Source organism: Rhinolophus hipposideros (genome assembly GCF_964194185.1).
Source record: "Rhinolophus hipposideros genome assembly, chromosome: 7".
In the NCBI taxonomy this organism is placed as follows: domain Eukaryota; kingdom Metazoa; phylum Chordata; class Mammalia; order Chiroptera; family Rhinolophidae; genus Rhinolophus; species Rhinolophus hipposideros.
Window position 1 is genome coordinate 68117254 of NC_138053.1, and position 23774 is coordinate 68141027.

The 23774-nt window shown below is 39.6% G+C and overlaps 1 protein-coding gene across 1 annotated transcript in view; it reads right to left on the reverse strand.

The window, feature by feature from the left end:
• The window catches only part of ITGA2 (integrin subunit alpha 2), an 89030-nt gene extending 66275 nt beyond the window's left edge, over window positions 1–22755 (reverse strand). Inside the window, exon 1 of the mRNA XM_081053329.1 lies at window positions 22591–22755. Coding sequence (XP_080909455.1) covers window positions 22591–22648 — 58 coding nt within the window. The 5' untranslated portion in view covers window positions 22649–22755. The remainder of the gene's footprint in view (window positions 1–22590) is intronic.
• Between the last annotated feature and the right edge of the window lie 1019 nt (window positions 22756–23774).

The window sequence follows — 23774 nt, forward strand, 5'->3', positions numbered from 1 at the left end:
ATATTTTTCCCTATTAATTAGACCTTGGCAGATCATATAATGACATGAAATCATGATGGAGTTCATTTTATCATCTAGAAGTTAAATTTTACTATATATATGTATATATATATATATATATATATATATATATATATATATATGATTATTACCAATTTAGAAATAAGCAAACTGGAGCTCATTTCTTCATGTAACAGTTACATTTTATCATATATATGCATATGTGTACATATACTGATATGTATATGCTACATGTATATATGTATATACATATGTATAATATTTTACATACATACATATACAAAATATTCTTCAATGATCCAGATCATTCTATCTCTCTGCTTAAAATACCCAATGGCCATTACACTGAGAATAAAACCCAGTGTCCTTCATGATCTGGCCCCTGTGTACCTGGTGACTTCACTTTCCACTACCCTCTTTGCTCAAGGTGTTCCAGCCCCACTGGCTTTCCTCCTGACCTTCGAACACATGTAGCTCATTCTGCTTACGGCCTTTGCATCTGCTTGGCCCACTGCTGACATAATTCTCCCATACTCGGCATTGATGTCTTGGCACTTAGTCATCATTTAGGCCTTTGCTCAAATAGGTCTCTGCTTTCCTCGTAGAGACCTCCCCTGACTCCTCTAGCTAGCAGCAACACCCTATCCCACACTATACCACTTCTGCAGCACTTACTATCTGAAATGATCTTATGTACCTGCAGATTCTGTCTATCTCTGCCTACAAAGAATCTCCTTGAAAGCACAGACCTACTACTTTTTTTCACTCTCATTTTCTCAGCACCTGAGATAATATTTCTTGACTAAAATAAAAATTATTTAATATATGTTCTTTAATGACGATGTAGAATATAGAGAAAATTAGGGGAAGAAAGATTGCTGATAGTCATATCATTCTAATGCAAGTGCAGTTGATTTAAATATATTTCCTTCCAGTATTTTTTTCTTCTATTACTTAAACCACAATACCGGCAGTGCCAAAAATACATATACAAGTGGACACTTTGGTCAGCGAAGCTCAAGCAGTAGTTCACTGTAATCAGAAGTGTCTGGATGCTGATGGTAACCACTTTGAGCACCTCTTGTAATTGCAGAAGTCACATGTGACTTGTATTCATCTTTTGTTACTGGTATATGTTGAGTATTACAGTTTTAATACAGTTTTCCTTTATTAACGTGTATACATTTTTTTGGCACCCTTCATATTGATTCCATTTTGTATCCTATTTCTTAATGCTATGTCTGCCTGCCTATTTCAGAATCATATTGACTCATTTGATTCCTACGAAAACGCTGTAAAACAGAAAAATCTAGCTAATGTTACCAATGTACAAATAAGGGAACTGGAACTCATGGAGTTTAGATATTGTTGGTCAATGTCACACATTTGGTGGCTGACCTCTGAATCTTGTTCTAACTCATTTTCTCAACCTTATTTACTAGCATATCAATTTACAAATGGTTTGCTCGTTTTCCTCACAAAACATTTCATTTTCCATCACTATTACATTGATCCTAAATCTCTTTTCCTGCTATTTAAATACTTTCCTCAAGATAAAACCAGAAGTCTCAGTTTACTATATTTATTTCTCTTCAAATATATAGTTAAAACTCACATTTATGGCATGGTTTCACACTTATCCTATGATTGCTAATTAGTCTATGTAAATTTAATGTAAGTATTCCATCTAATTCAATGTCTACTTCTTGTTTGCAATCCCAAGGCTTATAGTAATATGTTCCTACATCTGTCCTCATAACTTAATTGGATCATGTGGAAAATAACAACCATATTGGGTTCATTGTGTTTCCTTCCCGCCTCAACCATGCCCACATGTCTACACTCACTAATAAATGGATCGTTCAAAAAAAATATTTATCCTGCTTCTTTGTACCAGGCATTTTTCTAAGCCCTGGGGATATAACAATGGACAAAATGGATAAAGATCCCTGCTGTCTTTGAGCTTCCATTCTGGTTATTTGAGTGAAAAACAAATAATTACATCATGACATGATGAGTATTAAATTTTAGAGAACTACAAAGAACCTTGTACCAAAGTTGAGAAAAGGGTGAATTTAAGTTTTATGCTTTTACAGAAGAGGTGGCAATGAATCTGGACCTTGGAGGAAGAGCTGAATTCACTGCACAAAGAGGAAGGCAATTCCAGGCCCAAAGAGCATCCTGCTTAGTTAGCAGCCTGGGGATGTACAAGAGAAGAGTGTGGGAATGCACAGCAAGTCACAGACTGTTTCATTTTTTTCATACATTTCCAGTTCTATATATTAGGTGTAGTGAGTTTCAAGGTGACTTTAGTTTTGCCCTGCCAGGGACATATTATTACCCAGAGTGTAAATCTTCCCTCCTCAGGTGAGTGCCTATGAATGCAATAATAGTGCAGCAAACAAAATGTTTATCAAAGATGACGTGCTATGCATTTGTTGACAGTAACCGAGCCCAAGTATTTCACTGCATCTATACAAAACTTACCATAAATATAAGCATTGTATCTGCTAGAGGGTTAACTAATTTGCTCTCTGTCCACAATAAAAGAAAGTTAATGTTTCACCCTTGATTATCACCTGGCATGTGGCCATTTTAATATCCGTAGGCAAACCAGATAGTTAAGCTCACATTGATTAATGCAGACTTCTTTTTCCTTCCACTCATTTTAAAATTTAAAGGACCTCCTTCCCTGAAGTTCCTGCTCACCTATGAAACAGATTTTTGGGAAATCTTAATACTTTAAGAATTGGTTTCAGGGGCCAGCCCGGTGGCTCAGGCGGTTGGAGCTCCGTGCTACTAACGCCGAAGGCTGCCGGTTCAATTCCCACATGGGTCAGTGGGCTCTCAACCACAAGGTTGCTGGTTTGACTTCTCAACTCCCTCAAGGGATGGTGGGCTCTGCACCCTGCAACTAAGATTCAACACGGCACCTTGAGCTGAGCTGCCACTGAGCTCCAGGATGGCTCAATTGGTTGGAGTGCGTCCTCTTGGCCACAAGGTTGCCAGTTCGACTCCTGCAAGGGATAGTGGGCTGCACCCCCTGCAACTAACAATGGCAACTGGACCTGGAGCTGAGCTGCGCCCTACATAACTACAATTGAAAGGACAACAACCTGACTTGGAAGAAATCCTGGAAGTACATACAGTTCCTCAGTAAAGTCCTGTTCCCCTTCCTCAATAAAAATCTTAAAAAAAAAAAATAGTTTCAGCATATATGGAATTCATTGTCCCACTTTATTCTGAAACCCAATTTTAAGTTATAAGGTAATTTAAAAGAGAACTATATATTTGGGGATTAGATATAGTTAACCAAGTTTATCTCTCAAAATGTATGTAGTAGAGCTCAGAAAGGAACAAAATCTTTTGAAGAGTGGAAATAAATGTAGAAAACAAAACATGTCATTTTATATTAAAAAACAAAAAATTGGCAGGGGAGTTTATCGACTTCCATGATATCATCAGAGCTTAATGACACATATTTGTAGTAAAAGATAGCAGGAGGGTCTAATTTGTGTGGCCAATGCAAAATGTAAGCATATCTACATATGTTGAAGGGCTGGTGGGGCAAGCTTTTAACAGAAGGGGCTCATTTGCAGAAAGGTTCAGGGAGAGCTAGGGGAAGAAATTCATGTTACGAGAAGAGAATCTAGGCCAAAAGGAAAAGGTAGATTTGAGAACAGAGGGGTGTTTTTTATTAGGATGCTCAGATTATGCTCTGGCCCAGTCCTGCAGATGAATACTGGCATTTTAGGGGGAAATGACTCTGTTAACAAAATGACCCAGTGAACAAAAATATAAGAACTCTTCCAGTTATAAAATAAATAGGTCATGGGGATGTAATGTACAGCATTGTGACTACAGTTAATAATACTGTATTGTATATTTGAAAGTTGCTAAGAGAGTAGATCTTAAAAGTTCTCATCATAAGAAAAAGATTAATAACTATGTATGGTGGTGGATGTTAACTAGACTTATTGTAGTGATCACTTCACGATATATACATACATCAAATTATTATGTTGTACACCTGAAACTAATATAATGTTATATGTCAATTACATCTCCATAAAAAACAAAATCCCAATTAACCACATTTAACACACACACACACACACACACATAGGTATATACACACATACACACATACATATATATACATACAGTTGATCATTGAACAGCAAGGGGGTTATGGGCGCTGACCCTGTTTAGTTGAAAATCCTCATATAATTTAAGTTACTCCTCTGCCTACATGGATACACAACCACAGATCAAAAATACTATTTTCCAACGATGGTTGGTTGAATCCAGAAATGTGAAACCCAGAGATAAAAAGGGCTGACTGTATATTTATTGAAAAAAATTAATTGTAAGTGGAGCCGTGCATTCAAGCTCATGTTGTTCAAGAGTCAATTGTGTGTGTGCGTGCGTGAGTGTCTGTGTGTGTGTGTGTGTGTGTGTGTAAGAACTCTAAGGCATGAATGTCTATAACAGTGCAAGCACAGGGTGTCGTTGCTTTAAGGATGTGGAGCACATTTCTCTCATGCCTGGTTGGAACTGGTCCTTGGAAGCTACAGAGGTGTTGGTGGGATTAGAGGCACAGAACAGTGAGCTGGGCATCACAAGGGTAGCAGGAAGGTCCAGGAGTCACCATGACATAGGTGGAACACTCTTAGGTGACTGCAAAAGTTCCCAAGAGAACTGTGTTTGAGAGTCCAGGAGAAATGCTCTCATCTAAATCAGGTATTGGTGAGATTCCGGGTATGATCTGTTCTGGGGCAAAATGTCTCTCCATCTAGGTCTCTTAACCTAGAAAACAAGTTATCTGCTTCTAAAACACAACGGTGTGACAGGAATGTCATAGACATTTCTATTTCGAAAGGGAGAAATTCAGAGGAATAAAGGGATCTCTGGTACCAAGAAAGTTTAACACAGCAGGTCAAATTCCATTAGGTTTCAACTCCTGAGAATAATCCTCTGTTGCTTCAGGCTCCGTCCTCTGAGCCTATAACAGCTCTATTGGCCTCTGCTTCTCTGTCCCCTTCAGTCCAAGATGGCAGCATTTCTGCTGAGATAACATTCCTAAAAACCTTGTCGGTCTGCAGTGTATGTCATGGGGACCCGCAGTATTAGACAAGGGAGTTCTCCACAGATCTTTCCTGGATAACTCTATCCCTATTCCTGGCCTCTGCTGAGATGGTTGAAAGGATCTATGAATCACACGCCCAATCTGTGCAGCAAAACGTTTTCCAGCAACACTTGGCCTTCTTTTCAGAGCACACTTTCCTAACTAGGAACATCAGCTTTTTTAAAAAATGAAATTTGAATAGGCCTGAGAATTTCTGAAATCATTAAGTACTATTCTTTTTTGTTTAACAGTTCTTTCCTCAATTTATCTCTCTCATCTTACATTTCACTACATTCAGCAAGGAGAAAAACAGGATGCGCCTTCAACATTTTGACTGGAAATCTCCTCAGCTAAGTATCTAAGTTCATTGCTTGAAATTTCCACTTTCCTCATAATGGTAGGACACAATTAGGCCACATTTTCTGCCACTACATAATAAGTAACACATTGCCTCCAGTTTCCAACATAATGGCCCTCAATTTCTCTGAGCACTCACCAGAAGTGGCTTCGGCATTCCTGTTTCTACTAATAATCTCCACAAAGCAATCTACAAAGACCCTCTATCCGAGTAAAGTAATAGTCACAGATTTTGGGGTGGCACCATTCAATTCAATACAATTGATATGTGAAAAATATAAGATCCTGCCAGTTGTTTACCTGGGCCATTTCTGGGGGGTGCGTTTGCGGGAGCAGCCTTGAGGGGTGAGGTAACATCTCCCTCCAGGACAAAGAACAGGTTTGCCAAATGCTTGCTGCGAAACAGCAGGTTCACCAAGCTCAGTGTTGCTCCACTTTATTGCACCCTACTGCTTGTGCTGGCATCCACGTGGGCCCCTTCAAGCAGCCACCATGGAACCTCATGGGGAAGCGCACGGGGAGCTGACAGAAACATGCTCATGCTCGTGCTGCTTGCTGTGCTCTAATAAAGTCCTTTTTCTCTGACTCAGGAATCTCATGGAATCTAGCAGCACCCATGAAATGGTAAGAGACTAATGTATTAGTTTGTACAAAGGGTAAAATCAAACACCAGGCCTGACAGAATAGAGAACAAAAGCTCTGCAGTCGGGAAGTTGGGGGGCTGAAGGACAATGAAAATGGATACTTCCTGAGAGTTTGGAAAAAATCTTGGGAGGGCATTGTATTTTCCTGCTAGGGTGGAATACGGATTTGAACAAATCTTATTTCAATTTTAAGAAGCAGAGAGACTCTAGCTGATATCTAGGTAATAATTTGCTGCTTCATGATTTGTAGCCACCCTTTTTTTTTAGAGTGTATGCATGTATCATTTATTTGACAATTACTCTGTGTTCTTATCAAAGAAATATGTGCATTGTTTCCAATGTCAGAAATAAAACCATTAATATATTGTTAAGTCTAAGGGAGTGTTATGGATGAATTGCATCCCTCCCAAATTCGTATGTTGAAACCCTAACTCCTAATGCGACTATATTTCAAGCTAGGACCTTTAAGGCAGTAATTATGGTTAGAAGAGGTCATAAAGGTGGTACCCGAATCTGATAGGACAGGTGTCCATATAAGAAGAGGGAGAGTACCAATGACATGTATGCCCAGAGGAAAGTCCACATGAGGACACAGCAAGAAGGAAGTCATCTACAAGCCAGGAAGAGAGGTTTCACCAGAAACCAACCCTTGATGGCCCCTTGATCTTGGGACTTTTGGTTTCTAGAACTGTGAGAAAATAAATTTCTGTTGTTATAACCACCCAGCGTGTGGTATTTTCGGTAAGGCAGCCCCCGCAGATTAAGACATGGGGAAATCAGATTGTACCAGAAAATTTCAGTTTACCCTTCTGAGTTTCAAAGACAATTCTGTCAATACATAGATGCATATATATAAATACAAGAGAGATATATACTAATGCCAGTTCTATAATTTAAGGTTCATATATTTTATGTGGAAAAAAATCCAAGTTTTTTTATTTATTTTTTATTTCTATTTTTTGGACAGTGCATGAAGTCTTGGAGTACTGTGGCACTCAGGAGATTTTGAGGCCTTTCCACATGTGTTGACCTGGCAGGAAATAAACATCTGCAAAAGTCTACTGCAATTGCTTCTTAAGTCCATTTATTATAACTTAGTGCTTCCTACTAACAACTCAATGGAATCTCTTTTTTGAAATGGATTTTGGAGGTTGAGTTGCCATCTGGCAGGCTCACAGTCTCTCAGTGACTAAGAGGACCAAGAGAACTATTGTGAATACCAGCTCCTCAACTCACTTTCTATTGGAATAGTTTCTTCCTAAATTCCTTCTGTGAGAAAGCAGAAACTTCTCTCTCTCTCAGTAGCATTTTTGTACATTTAGCAAGTCGGTTCCTGTTGAGTAACTTGCTCAGTAACAAGATATGCCTCACATATCTTCAGGCAATGTATGGAAACAACAGACTTAACTGAAGTTAGTATTTCTTCTATTATCTCTCTGTTCACAAGCCATGTCTTTATAAAGTTTTGGGTGGGGTCTTCCCATACATCCTGGCCTGCACACACCCTTCTTCTAACTCCCCTGATATTCATCATTTGCATCTCTTCTTATGGTATACCACCTCTAAATGGTACTCAGCGATTCTCATGTGTAAGTTTTGACCCGATAGCAGCATCATTACCCCTTCCTCCACCTGGCTGATCTCACCCCCGACCCTATCCCTTTAGCTCGCTCAGCTGGACTCCTGGTTCTTCTTAAATACACTCTGACCTCAGGCTTCTTGTATTTGTTCCCTGTGCATGCAGTAACTCGTTTCCCAGACAGTGCCATGTTCATTCTCACTGGTTTCTTGTTTCTGTATCAAAAACATCAACCTATCAGAGCTACCTTTTCTTACTACCTATGATAGCCAGGGGCTCCCAATGGTCTCCATCTCCTTTTATTCATGCCTTTGTGTGGTCCTCTTTTCTTGATTGAGGGCAGGACCTATGATTTTGAATGACTAGAACTGAAGGTTCAAAACATAGAATCAAGTGTCATAAGATATCACCTCTGCAATTACATTACATACTATTGTAACTTTCATCTTGTTAGCAGAGCCCTCTCTTGTTGGCTTTGATAAAGCAAAAGAGCCCACATGGCAAGAAACTGAGGGCAGCTTCCAGATGAACACCAGCAAGAAACTGAGGCACTCAGTTCAACATCCCAGGAGAAAGTTAATTCTCCCAACAATCAAAATGCGCAGAAGTGGATCCTTCCCTCGTTAAGCATTTGGATGAGACCTCGGCCCTGATCGACACTGACTGCAGCTTGTGAGAGACCTTGAAGCAGAGGAACCCAGTGAGGCCATGCCCCAGTTCCTGACCCCACAGAAATTGTGAGATAATAAATACATATTATATTACCACTACATATGTGGTAATTTGTTATCTTACCAAATGCCTGGCATTCTCTGTCCCCCAAATTGGCTGTATTTTAATAGAGCATCACTATCTCATATGTTATATAATGATTTTTCATTTGTCTGCCTCCCGTATTAGAATCTGTAGGGGAAGATCTAAGTTTTGTAGAGATAAAAGCTTATACAATTTGTGGGAGAGTGGCTTTTTAAAGGAAAACATTACAAAATTGTGAAACAAATTCAGGTACAAAATGAAATATTCATTTAGAATGAGCAAAGCAGTTCTAGCAAGTTACTTATTTTTAAAAGCTGACAAATAAAAAAAAATTAATATACATTTCATTGATTGCCTGGCACACTTCTGTTATACCTTTTTCCTACAGTTTTTGGCTTTATATCTTTTGATCATGTTTTCACTTGACAATTTTATAAAATTATATTTTCTAAAAATATTCCATTTTTAAATTGATTTTTAAATTATTTATTATTTATAGTTAAGAAAAATTCTTGTCATTTTCATAACTTCTTATTTGTAATGTCATGCAAGTATTTAGGGTTGTTTACCATTATCATACAGGAGCAACAATATTGCAAGGCCTCTCAAGTTTTCTTTTATAGAGATTAACCCAGAAAGTCTTTGAATCGATGTTTATCAACCAGTTTGTTGTTGATATCTTTGTTGAAGCGTGTTATGTTAGGGCACAAAAAAGACAGTGATCTTAATTTTTGTATATTTTTTAAAGAATCAGGCCATGTGAACACATGGGAAGGGCCCTGCACAGTGAGGGTTCCTGAAGCTTAAACGTCACTTGTTTTATGGTAAATATGCCTTCATCTCTAAGAGCAGGGACTTTATATCTATTTTGTTCACTGCTATATTCCCCAGTACTTGGACTAGCACACAGTTATGGATCAATACTAACCAATGGAATTAACATATAGACTGCAGATTGTTTCACTTTTCCACCTAACAATACGTTGCGCATATATTGGGAAATTGATAAAGACCAGTTTAGTTAACATATAAACACTCAGAATTCTGGACTGGTTCAAAGGAAGATGCTTGAATGCAGGCTACGAGAAGACATATAGATAGATGGATTAAAAGATAGATTAATAAATATGCATTAAAATATGCATACAAAACTTATTTTTTATTTAGAATTTTAGAGAACATTTAACTTTGCTTTTTACCTAGCTATAGAAAAATCCGAAAAAGAAGACTGACTGCATTTTGGGGTGATGGGGTGGAAAAAGTATACGAGTGCTAAAAGTAAAAGCATTTTTCTTAAATAAAAAATCTCCATATTTGGCAAAACCAATAGTATATTAGAGTGCCTAAGGATAGCTCTGTGACCTTGGGCAAGTTCTCCATCCTATAAAAGCCACTGCTTTCTCACCTGTGAAATAGACAGTATATATGTGCTTACCTCATTGTGATCAGATAATGCATATAAAACTCTCAACCCAATGCCTAGCAATGGAAGACACTTAATAAAGACTGTTTTAGTTTCTGGGTTTTCTTTTTTTTTTTTTTCTATTAATATCATTATGTGTTACTGACAATAGCATATTGTTAAAGAAATTTTTAAAGGCATATCACTTGTAACATGAAAAATGTATCCTGGATAAATGTCCACTTGTTTCTGAGAACTGCTGTATAATGGATAGCAGGATGACATGTTGCTACATTTTGCTGAGGCATACTCAAAGTGCACCACAAAAGCCAAGCAAACATTATCAGTCCATGGACCCTCCAGGAAGCCACATAAGCAGGAAGTTGGGTTACTCAGACCCTGACTTTGAAACTAAGAAAATAGACTTCAAAACTCTAAAGTGTAACTAATCATTACCCAGAATATGTATGACAACAGAAAATAGTCATAGGTCACATTAGATCATCTGAACACATACATAACCACAGGAAATCATTTTCAATAGCATGGTCTTCATGCTGAAACTATAACAATGCAGAAATAATGTAGAGTTCTCCCCTCTTCTATAAAAAAAAAAGGCAACTAAACTTAGAAATTATATGCCCTTTGGAAATGTCCCCATATTGTACACAGATTTAAGCTCTATAATATCTGGTTTATGGCTATAGTGCTTAACAAAAAAAGAAAGTAGTATAAAACCAAAAGCACAAAATGACCCTTACAACTAACTGCTTTTGGAAAATAGTAATGTAGTAACATTCCCCTTGTATTCATTAAGAAAGAAAAGTGCCATTTTTCTTTAAAAGTCTTTGTTTTGAGTGTCAAATTTTACATTAAGTAAGGATCTAGGTGTTATCATTCTTCTCCTCAATTGATGTTAGAAATGGAAAGTACAGCTCATGGAGGGGTTGCCTTGAATTCTCATGGAATTCTGCAATTCTCAGTGTCTAACACTCTACTGCCGTACGATAGGCATGCCATAAATGTCCCTTTAAAAAAATGAATGATACAAATGGATGACTATCAAGTTTGTGGATTAAAAAAAACAACAACATTACATATACTTTTACTGTGTGCAAACTACTTTTGCATTCATAATCCCATTTGATTCTCCCAATGGCCCAGTAAGGCAGGGAATAGTTTGCTTGTGACTTATCCAAAGCCACCCAGAAAAATGGCATTTAATTTATTCTTCAGAGCTGGAGTTTTCCCATAACGCTATGAACATTAAATATGTTTAATACATGTTTGTTTAGTGTAGTGGTTCTCAAATGGGGACTACTTTGTCCGTTGGGGGCATTTGGTAATGTCTGGACACATTCTTGTTTGTTACACTGTATGTGTAGGGGTGGCTACTGGCATCTAGTGGATGGAGGCCAGTGATGTCTCTCATCATCCTACAATGCGCAGGACAGCTCCTGCAGCCACCTCCCTGACACCCTGTTTCCAGAAATAATGATCTGGCCCCAAATGTCAATAATGCCAACATTGAACAACTCTGATCTAAGCAATGCACAGTCTTGTAAGTACCATCAAGTTGATTAAGTTACTGGGGTGCTTTTAAAACATGTCTGGGAATTACTTGACAGTCTTCCCATCAAGAGGCAGAGGAAGTCTTCTCCCCCAGAATCTAGGTGAGTCTTTGTGATTTCTTTGATGAACAGATGCAGTTGCATGATTTTGGAGTCTAGGTTAGAAAAGGCCATGCAGGAGAAACACCTGATGAGACCTCATGAAAAGAAAGAACCGCCTCACCTCTGATGGTAACCACACGAGAGGCCCTGACCAGAACTGCCCAGCCAATTTATTCTTAAAGACCTACTTAAGAAACCATGAGAGATAATAAATGATGGTTACCATTTTAAGCCACTAAGTTTTAGGGTGATTTGTTCCATGGCAATAGCTAACCAGAACAATCTCCAAATTTGGTTACTTAGAATCAAGTCTTCTGGCAAATATCTTCTCTCTTCCCCTAAAGGGTTCTAACACATGGAAATATGGAAATTTTAACTATACTAGAAGATTGCCACTCCTCAAGTGAAAATGGACTATAATCAGCCTGTGGGAAATAGGTGACAAAGGGAAGTTTGTCAAAGAGATTTTTAGAAGAAATTTGGTAGGGGCATCTTGTAATGATGGCTAGCACACTGCACGTTGGAGTCCTTGGCTTTTGTCCTTTCCAAAGCGGGTTATTATAAAAATGAGATATTTACTAGATGATCTCTTGGGGTTTTTTCTAAGGCTAAATTCTAAAACATCCTAATGTACAGATATTTTTTAAAAGATAGGAATTTTTAAAATTGCAACATAAAAAATACCCCGATGAATAGAAATAATGAGAATTAAAATATGAAGCACCACTTTACATCCATCAAATGACAAAAAGCTTAAAAACTACAAGTAAATTAAAATCTTCTGTTGGTGAAATTGATAAATTCACACATTACTGATGACTAAACTGTTCAATATGCAACAAGAGCTAAAAAATATATAATCTTTGACCCAGTAATGCCTCTTCTGGAAATCGTCCAAAGGAAGGAAAAAAAAAAGAAAAAGAAAAAGCTTCTTGTACAATGATATTTATAGTGACCTTATTTACAGTAGGAAGAAAAAACCCACAGGAAACAACCTAAATACCCAACAATGGGATAATAGTTAACCATGACATGACCGGATGCATTAATGTAAACTTATAAATATGAAGCTCATGTGGAAAAGTATATCTAAAAGCTATCAAGTGAAAACAAGTAAATCACTTATTTTCATATAAATGGTCAGTGTATATATATATATATATATGTATATATATATATATATATGAAAAAATCACATTTATACTTATATCAAAAGAAAAAATATAAATATTTTTCTAGGATGAATATTTAGCATGTCATTTTTCTATTAAAATATTTAAAATTCTGTTTTATAAAGAAAAGCTTCTATAAATTGAAATTATTAATCAAGTTTAGTATTTCAATGGACATATTTACCTCATAATTATATGAATTCTAGTTTTAACATTTTTTTAAACCAATCATTTCTGGGCACTTACTATATGCTAGTTCGTGGGAATATAATGATAAATAAGATGGAAGGCGATCTTAAAGAGTCTTCATTAGAAGAGAGAGTCAAGCTGAAGATGCAATTTTATGAGAACAGAAAAGGGTTCAGAATAGGAAAAGGGGCAAAAGATGTCTGCACTGTCCTAATACTTCAGTTCCCCTTGTTACTTGTAAATAAAGCTATCCTAGTTAGACATTTCAAGACAAAGGAGAAACATTTCAAAAGCAAACAAACTTTGTCAAAGTGAAAAAAATAATCTACTAAAGGAATATTTTAGCAAATTCAAAGAAACCTGCAAACAGAGAGGTTTTTGTATATAGTAATTGGAAAGAACTAGGAAGTTTTCAGCTTGGCATTCATTCAAAAAGTGTGTCTTCAATCTGCGTTCCAGTAGCTGTCACACATGTCTCATGCATTCAACATCATTCAACAAAATTCAACTTGGAGCAAGCGAAGAAGACATGTCTTCTCGGAGTTTGCAAACTGTATGAGTTAGAACCCCGAGTAAACAGATGATTGAAATAGAAGGTGACAACTGCAATGAAAGGGTAGATGGGAGGAGGACACCTAGACTGGATTAGGGGTTGGGAAGGCTTCCTGGGTGCTTGAGCCTCAAAGAAATTGAGACTTAAATGATGGGCAGGAATCAGAAGTTAAATTGTATTTCAGTGAGAGAACACGGATAAAGGGAAGAGATCATGGGACTGTACTCTTAAAAACGGATAAAGTCATATCTCACTTGAGCCATATCAATCAATCAATCAATCAATCAATCAATCAATAATAAAATGACCATAATGTATTAAAGCCTGATTGTTTGGGGCCAAAACAAAATAGAGTAATGATAAAGGGATTTCTTAATTACTATGTGCTACGATCTGAATGCTTGTGTCCCATGAAACTCATATGTTGAAATCCTAACCCCCAAAGATGATGGTATTAGGAAGTGGGGCCTTTGGGAGGTGCTTAGCCTTCATCCTCGTGAATGGGATTAGTGCCTTATAAAAGAGGCTCCAGAGAGACCCCTAGCCCCTTCCACCATATGAGGACATACAAAAAGACACTGTCAGCTAGGAACCAGGAAGAGGGCTCTCACCAGCAGGCGACCATGCTGGCGCTTAGATCTTGGACTTCCCAGCCTCTGTAATTGTTGGAAATAGATTTCGGTTGGTTATAAATCACCCAGTCTGTGGTAATTTGTTACAGCAGCTGGAATGGACTAAAACACTATGACATTTACATAAATTATTTATTTAATCATCTTTCAATTTTGCATTAAGACTTTTTTTTTTAATTCGGGCTATTACATTTTTACGCTGAAAGGAAAATAAAGGTCACATTAAAGTATCCTGATTGCCAAGGCTAAGTTTTTCTTTTTTTCCCCCTAGGGAACTATGTTAGTAAGTATACAGAAAACTATGTCAATTATTCTGAAATATTTATTTTTATGCACTAGCATTCAGAATATGGTTCTGAAAAGGTTATACAGTCCAGAAGGTTCAGTGCTCATATTCTAACAAACATCCAAGTAGCTATTTGATTAAAGGACTTGAGGGTATCTGGTAAACAATTTGGAATAGAGTTATCTGAGTGAATGGACCAGAAGCCAGCTTGTATTCAGTCTGCATTTCTACATGGTATCCATGGAAATAAGGTCAGGCCTGCACAAAGACACACAAAGGCCACCTTCAAACGAATCAGGGAGAATGACAACTGCCAATGTTCAAGGCATCCACGGGCACAATAGCTTTGCTTATGCTTTTCAAAACACAATGAAATAACCTCTCACACAGACAATACAGTGTCCGCCACTTTTTACTTCCACTGCTCTATTAATCTCATTTTTATACAGAAAGCTTTTCAGTGATCAGGACTTACGTATGGCTTCTGTCATAAAAACTGTCTCTAGTCACTTTAAACTAAGAAAGAATTGTAGTCACCCTTTCAGAACATGGAATAATAATGCAGGAATCTTCACTGACAAAACTGCACAATTTCTATGAATTGTGGGCAATAGAACAGACAACTCTCTCAAAGGAAAAACATATATTTGAAAATTGACTGTCCCAATACGCTATGGACCTGAAAATATTAGCTAAATATGCAGTTCGAATTTATACTTAGTATATGTCATTTATATGTACTATGAGAGTCAGCAGGTACAGACTGGATTAAACACTTGAATATAAGCGCTTTGAACTAATTATAACTTTAACAAAATTAATAATAGACATTATTTTTTTTCTAATTTATATGATTAATTAAAAATGTTTTAAAATGCTTTGAAAACACCACTGAGCTACACAGAATAAAAGGCTTTCATGTTTACCAACAGAACCTTTCAAAACCAACAATGATTCTCTGCTGCATGGGACTGTGTCTTCTCAAAATATTACTTTGAGGATCTTTATCATACTGGATAGAAATAAAGAATTAAAAGCTTAACTGGAGAATCAGAAATACATAGCTGTAAAAGAACCTTATTTTTTTTTTAAGAAATCTAACTAAAGCACTGATATTAACTCTACTACCATAACTGGAATATTGTTATAATATAATACACACCCTAAAAAGGGCACTAAACTTACTAATTATAAGTACTTTAGTGTGGCAAATATGTTCTAAAACAAACATACACAGCAGCTCTCTCATCAATCAAGCAGCCACATCAGCAGCTGGGAGGTACCTATTTCCATAGCTCCTTCCCTCTTTGCATGCCTTGATCAGCTAGCTTCACCTTTCTCTCATCAGTTAATATGCCCTCCATTTCATAACCCAGAACCTACTTTGCCTTCCTGCATATGATCATCGGTGGCTTCTCGTCTGTTGCCAGAGCTGCTGTTGTGGGTTGTCCACTTTCCCTCCTCTCCCTTTTCTCTGATAATACCTTTCAGATAGACATCTGTGCTCTTCCTCTCCCCCCAGTTTCTCTTCTGTTAGGGACCCTGCCACACACAGATGCCTCAATGGAATTTGCAAAGATGATAAGTGTATCCTGCAGTACCACACGTAATAGAAGTAAAAAAAAAAAATCTTGAATTATAATAATTTCTATGCAAGTCTTTCTCGTGTTCATTGAAGACAGTGGCTTCCATCTTGTCTCTCTGGTCACTCTCTCCTCTTTCTTACTGCCAAACTTGATGACACCATGTACATTTCCTCACCTGCCATTTACTCCTCAGCCCAGTCCATCTGGTTTCTACCTTTTTTATTCCACGGACAGTGCCCTAGACAAGGCTGTCCGGCTTGCTTGACTTCTAGGAAGAAGTGCAACCTAGTGACCAACTCTTCCTTTTCAAAATATTTCTGTGCTGCCCCACTTTCCACAGTCTTCTTTCTGCTACTGTAGCTGCTCCTTCTCTCTCCCTTGGCCTCCCTTTGAGGTACTCCTTTGGGCACTGGCTTTGCCTAGTCTCGCTTTGCCTGACTCATCAATGCCATGGCTTCTGTACTCTCTAGATGCCTGTGACTTTTAAATCTCTATCCCCATCTTGCTCTCTCTCCTGTTGCTACCACCACTATAACTATCTACTAAGTAGATGTATACACCCGAAAGTCTCAAATTCAACCTGTCAGCATGAACGGATCATCGTTTTTGTCTAGCTTGCCTTCCTTCAGCACCTCGTGTCAACAGTTAATAGCACTCCATTGAGTTGTCCCCATCAGAAACCTAGGCTTCAGTCATCTGTTCTCCCTCTCATGCTGCTACCATAATAAATCAATCACCAAATTCTGTCCATTCTTTCTTAACATCTTTCAAATCCGTCCCCTGCTATCTTTCCCTACTGCCACTGTTGGAGTGCTTACCACCATCATCTTGGCACACTAAACTAAAACCAGAACCATTTCTTTTCTAAGGTCTTGGTGCTTTCAGTTTGGTCTCTCCGTTCAACCCACCAACCTCCCTGCCCCCAGAGTGATCTTCCTAAGGAGCCAATCTGATTATGTCACTCTCTTGCTTAAGGCCCTTCAAAACATTCCCATTGTCCTCAGGATAAAATCCAGGCTCCTTACCATGGTTTACAAGGCCCTTCATGGTTGGGTGCCTGCTAACCTCTCAGCCTTAATTCGCTGTGAATAACGTGTTTTGGGCATAATGACCTTCTTCTTTCCCATTCAAGCATCTAAAACATATGACCCAGGAACTAGGAGACTAGGTCCCATTCCTGGGTATGTTACTCTCTATCTTTTACCACCATGTTATCACTCACAGCCATTTAAAAAGCAGAGAACTGGACTCTGAGCTCTTAGATGCCTTTCACAGCAGATCTGAATTGTAATGCTTCTTTTCTGCCCCCATGAAGATTTCTCTGGGGGCCCGATTCTTAAAAATCACTGTGTCACAGTGATTTTTCTCCATCCTCTGAACTCAACATTTAGTTCTGTGCCACTCATTTAACAATAAATTATATGCTACCATATGACATCTATTATGTTACAGAAATGTTACATCTCTATGTTATAAGCAAAGACAATACACCAAAACAAAAACACGTAATTAAATTTTAAATTACATGCAAGTTTTTTTTTAAGACATCAAGAGGTATGATGGCTCTAAATTTCAATAATTCAGAAACTCAAAGACAATATGAAGAACCTGCTCTCTTTCTGTCTTTCTATTAAGCCAGTGTGTTGGCTTTAAACTTATGCTAGCTGACATCATGGTTGCAAGATGCCTACACCTGTTCCAAGCTTCACATCTAGACCTGACAATGTTTCTTAACCAGTGTCTCGCTTAGGAATGAACAATTCCTTCCCACCATCCCTGAGCAGATCTCTCTACATATCTCTTTGGCCAAAGTTGCATTACATGCCCACATTTTATGCGACACTGGTGAGGGGTATGGGACCACCAGGACTGCCTCAGTCCTATCACACTTCAAGGTCCTCTGGATCTCCTACTTGTACAGAGAAGTGGGGTAACCCAGTAAGTGGACTTCCATCAGAAAGGAGGATGGCATGGTCTGGAGCTGGTTAGGCCCCCGGCAGGGGTGAGACAGTGTCCATCCGTCATACTTGAACTTGTTTTTCAAATAAGAATATGACTTCTCTGGACCATGTTTCAAGTTTCCTATGGTTTCACATTGGGCCTAGCTCATGGCCTTACATAAAGCAGTTACTGCATACAAATATGATCAAATCTGGTTTTGTGGAATGCACTGTAGCCAGATCAACAAAGGACCTATGGATCATCTAGGATTCACTTCCTTACAGAGCACCTATTGATGTCTCAGGATTTGTGGTATGAAGATTCTTCTCTTTAGAGAGCCATTCCTTTGTGTCTGTATGTCCAGGTATTTCGTTAGTTAGAAATGAAAAACAAAACACAACAAGAAAAACAACCCCACAAACCCCTCCACATCTTTAACGTGATGATTAGAGTGACAGCCACCCATGGTTCTTTCTTTTTTATGCAGTACTGAATCTTTCACTAATATCTCAAGTTAAGCAGGGTTGATAGTCCAAACTAAAGCTTGTGACTTCAGTGGTAACATTTACGTGTCAGGATGACACTTTTGGTCCCAAATAGTTTCCCCATGCTTCCTGAAATTCTTTATTTTTGACACACTGAATGAATGTGTGTCTTTATTTTGCTGAATATCTAAAATTCCATCATTAGAAGCTCATCTCTTTACATTAACAGACTTTTCCCTTTTAATATGCCCAAGGCTGTTAGCACATTAAGAGCAGTCATCACCCACGTTAGAGGGAATTCATTCAAAATGACTCATTCACTGACTCTTGGTGTTGAAATCTACCTGTCTTGGTGGTCATCTCACAAGGTGGTGTAGGCAACACTGGAATTTTAATTTGTTAGGAAAGAGGAGGTGCAGTGCTAATATTTAAGCAGTTACTTCCAAACCTGTCTGTACATCAGACACATATGAGTAATTGTTTTTAAATATTAAAACCTGAGCTCTAATTCACAAATTTAAATCGGCTTGTGAACCAGTTATTTAAGACAGCAAAGCTTAGTAGAGGTTGGGCAACGGTAGCTGGAGAGCCATGGGGTTTACTTTATCAGAGGGTGGCCTAAGGCTGTTGAGGGGCTGAGGATGAGGGCTGAGAGGGGGATTAGGTGGGTCCCAGCCATGAGAGGTTGCCTCAAACTTTCCTTTTTGTTATAAAAGAAAAACTTCCCTAACTCTACAATTTTGCTTGGGGTTGTCTATTGTAACACAGAACATAGAGCAATGGGATGAGAGAAAAGAGGGGAAAGCATCAGGCAGAGAAGTCAAAGGGAATAGTCTGGAAAATATGCTAACACTAAATGTGTGGTATAGTCAGGTGCAGTCAGAAAGAACATAGAGGGGTGTGCATAGATGTACATATATGACTTTGAGGGTGTGTGTATAGTGTGCATGCATAAGTGTAGTGTGTGCTTGTAAGAGTGTACAGGAAGAGTGTGGTAGAGAAAAGGCTGAATAGGTAGGCTGCAGCCAGATGGCAAAGGACTTTTTCTGACATGCCAAGAAATTTGGACTTTATCCTCGTGAGATGGGGAGGGACCAAATGTTTTAAGCAAGGGAGTGATTGTGTTTAGAAAAATAACATTGGTGACAATGAGGAGACTGGACTAGAGGGATAAGAGACAAAAACAGGAAAACTAATTTGAAAACTATAATAGCTCAGATACTAAAAACAAACAAACAAACAAACAAAAAACCAAACAAACAAAAAGGCCTAAACTGGGTGGTAGCACAAGTTGCATGAGTTGGGAGGAGAATGGACACAACTTGGAAACTAGCTGTGAGGTTGAAAACAAGGAAACAATTCCTGGTGTCGTGTTTTCATGAGAATGCTGCCATTAAGCAACAACAGACAAGGTAAGAGAAAATTCTGGAGGACGAGTACTGACTTCAGTTGAGGACATGTTGAGTTTGACATGATTATACAACATTCAGGTGGAAATACTGGTAGCGGATGGAAACACTAACCCGGAAATCAGGGAGAAGTCTGCTTGGAGATACGACTTGAGCTGGGACTAGCTCAGTCAGAGTTGGTAGAATGAGGAGGAAGATGACCCAGGATGACACTCTGCAAACACCAACAAGGACTAGGCCCAACACAGGAGCCTGTGAAGGAGACTAAGAAAGAACAGCCAGGAAGATAAGAGAAAAAAACAGAACAGAAGCCAGAAGTGGAGGGTATTTCAGGAGGAAAGAGCTGCCAAATTACGTTAAAAGGAGGAATTGCTAACTCTGAGAGAAATTAAAATATTTACAGCCTCAGGGGAAATGAGGGAGAAGATTTGAATTTATTCATTAAAGGGGTGACTCTGGGGCAGGGTACCAGAGATAGTGAGAGAAGAAACCTAGAAACCAGGGGGAAGGACTACCCTTGGCTTGGCAACACAATAGAAAATGTGAGGTTGTGCATTTAAAAATTACATTACCCTGGCCTCTGCAGACCTGTTATTTAGTTTCTAGATTATCTAGGCCTCTTATGGTCTTTCTTTTCCATCCTCAACCGCTAATTACCATTTCAATGATTGCAAGCACTTAAACAAAGGAATGACCATTGAGAGGTAAATGGAACTAAACCGTGAGCACAACTTTTTTTCTTTAAAACCCAAGAGAAGGTTTATGGAAAGTGAATTTGAATCTAAGTGTTAAAATGAGATTTGAAGTTTTTAAGTTTCTGCAGTGTTTGGCTTGTATGCTAGAGAGGATGCGAGATATATAAACACACACATCTCTCTAACATTTTAATTTGGGATATTTATATTACACAATTGTACATGTATACAACTTATAAACAACCATATATGTGTGTATAGTAATATGAATCCTCAAAAACTTTATACACGTAGGGTAATGCCATACAAAATTTCAGCTATCACTGACCTGACATAAATATCGTAAATGAAATAAATATCAATTATTTATGTTAATCTTGGATATTCATTGTACCAAAAAAATGATGGTGCTTCCCTAAGAACCTTCACTGACATCACAAATGGCAAAGCTTTCTTATGATCATCCTAAATGAAGAGGAAACCTGTTCCTTGAGTATGCAAATAAATGGAGCAGGAGTAAGAAGTAACAATACAAAATATTTTTACATGTATCATTTTAAATCACCTCTGCTTGCTCTCACTGAGTTGTCCTTATGAACTAACTCCAGGTTAAAATCTCTGTACTTGACTTCATGCCTTAAAGCAATACATTCCACTAAAGTATTTCTCACTGCTGTTTGAAAAACAAGCCTGAACACTTCGAAGAAAAGAAAATGATGTTATGTTTCCATAGCTTCTGTTAATAATGGGCAATTAAAAAGAGATGAAAAGCTTGGAATTAAATGTCTATTAGCTCTTGGGAAGGCTGTGGTATTCCAGGGCGATTTTCAATGTGAATCCAACTTTGTATGAAACCCCTAGGTTATGGTTGATGGGCCCTCAAAACACTCTTGGGGGCCCAGGAGAGAGTATCTTTGAAGCAACAGTGTTAGACAGAAAATCTAATGATGCCTACTTCTGCTGGGGGTGGGAATGGTGGGGCTATTTCTCTGTTCTCTGTGACCTGGAAAAAATGCTACATGGTCATCTGGATTAGGTTTCTTCCACAATAAAGAATAGTGACTGGTTAAGTGCCTCAAAGGAGGACAGTTTAGGACACATTTATCTTCTTTGTAAAAACATTTGAAAATCAAAGACGATGATTTTGTTTTGATGGCTGTTTAAACTACAAAATACAAATGCCACTCCCCCTCACCAAGGAAACTAAAGTTCTTAAAGTAGCTACACGTGAGGCCCAAGGTAAGGTCTGGAGAAAGTCTTCTTGATGCCCAGCGGTCGCACAGCAGCTGGGCACCCCAACCTCATTCCCCACTCAGTGCAAAAGAAGTCAGGTGACGGGCGGGCCCCCTCTCATCGTCCTGCAGCTGGAGCTGCTGCTCGGTGCTCTGCTTGTGGCGGCCAAGATCAAGAAAGTGGAAAGAACTTTTCCTGGCCTGAGTTTACATTCGTTGAACAGACGACGTTACAACAATAAGAGGAAGGCAGAAAGAAAGGAAGAGTTTCCCTGTGCCAAGTATTTAAGAGGCGCTTGGTTTTTCTATGTCCCCTACGGCAAGAAACATCAGTGCTGTGGCCTGAAGAAATGGGGGCGTCATTCACACCGTTGGGTTGAACAAACAGCACCTGGGCCTCCAGCGCTCCTGCATAGCCACCGGGCTCTGAGGAGGTGCAGGCGGCTGCCCGGAACCGGATTCCCGGGACCCACTGAACTGGCGCGGGTCTGGCACGGCACCTGTGTAAGCCAGGCTGCGGGACTCCCGAACTCAGGGACACCCACTCATCTCCACTCTCCACACGTGTGCGCGGGCGTGTGTACCTAAAACCAAAGCTCGCATTGAGGTGACTTTAGAGAGTGCTGAACAGATAGAGTGAGACATGCCTTAACGGGGACACCAAGGTGGGGGAGAGTGGGGTTGGGGAGTCTCTCTCCACGTGGCTCCGGATGGCTGAGAGCCAGGGTCCACGCGCACCAGAGCGGAGACGCCGGCTGCCTGCGTCCTGGTCCATCATACCCCCCCCCCGCTTCCCCCGGGACCGCGCAGGTCTCCCCTGCAGCCCACGCGGAGCGAAGTCCTCGCTTACCTTGGCTGAGCACTAATACCAGTCGCAGCGGCGCGCCCCCTGTCCGTCCGGGCCGCATCGTGACACTGCCCTGGAGACGGGAGGTGCTCTGGGGTTGCAGCGGAACCCTGGAACCCAGAGACTAAAGACACCGTTCCGAGGGCTTCTCTCCTTCCCCGGGTGAGAGCAGGGACAACTTGGCTGGCAGCTCTGGAGGCGCCAAGGCCCGCCCCCGCCCGCCCCTCGGCCTCGGCAACCGCCGGATCTGCCCCGGCCCCGCCCCGCAGAGTCTCAGCCCTGCAGCCCGTGGGCTACACCTGAGCTCCTTCACACCCACGGAAGCCGCACCTTAGTCTTTCAAACGGCGCCCTGGGGGCCTGGAAGCCGTGGGAATGGGGGCGGCGCGCCTGGCAATTGTCCCTGCACGGGACTTGCCCCGCACTTCCGACGGGCACTACCCAGCCCCTGACAGCCTGACGCCCGCCTGCGTGGAGAACCCCGGCCCTCCTGCAGCCCTTTGTGGCTCCCGAGTCCTGGCAGGGATGGGAGGGCCCGGGGAGCCGCGAGTCCTAAGCTACAGCTTCAGGGGCTCCGCCGTGCGTGGCTTTCTCTGCCTTTTCCAAGTGGGTGGAGAAACGGACAAAAATAGGAGCAGAATGACCAGGTTAGAAACTAACTCATCAGGAAAGATCTGCTCACAAGTTATGATTATCCGAGGTGCTATTTAAGCCAGACCTGCTGCAAGAGGGGTGTGTGTGTGTGTGTGTGTGTGTGTGTGTGTGTGTGTGTGTCTGTGTGTGTGTGTGAGAGATAAATCCTCATTCATTCGTCTCCTCCAAGAGAATAAGAAGCTGATTTGTCTACTAAGTTTAAGCGATTTACAACAAGACGCCAAGAGAGAAGAGAGCCCATTTATGAACTTGTGACTCTTTTTCTGTATTACACCGTGACCATCCCCCCATCATTTCAGTCTTACATCTGGAAAGAGAACATTCTATAATAATATCTGAGATTTTTTACGTACCAATCTAGGAAACAGAATATTCAGTTTTCTTTAAATCTGATTTTTCTACCCACAAATTCCCATTATATTGCTGAAACCAGAATTTGTTCAGTGACTACTTTTGTGAAATAATCAAATGTTTCAATAAATTAAATCTAAGGAGTTATTAGTCTAATCATCATTATCACCAATCCAAATCTTT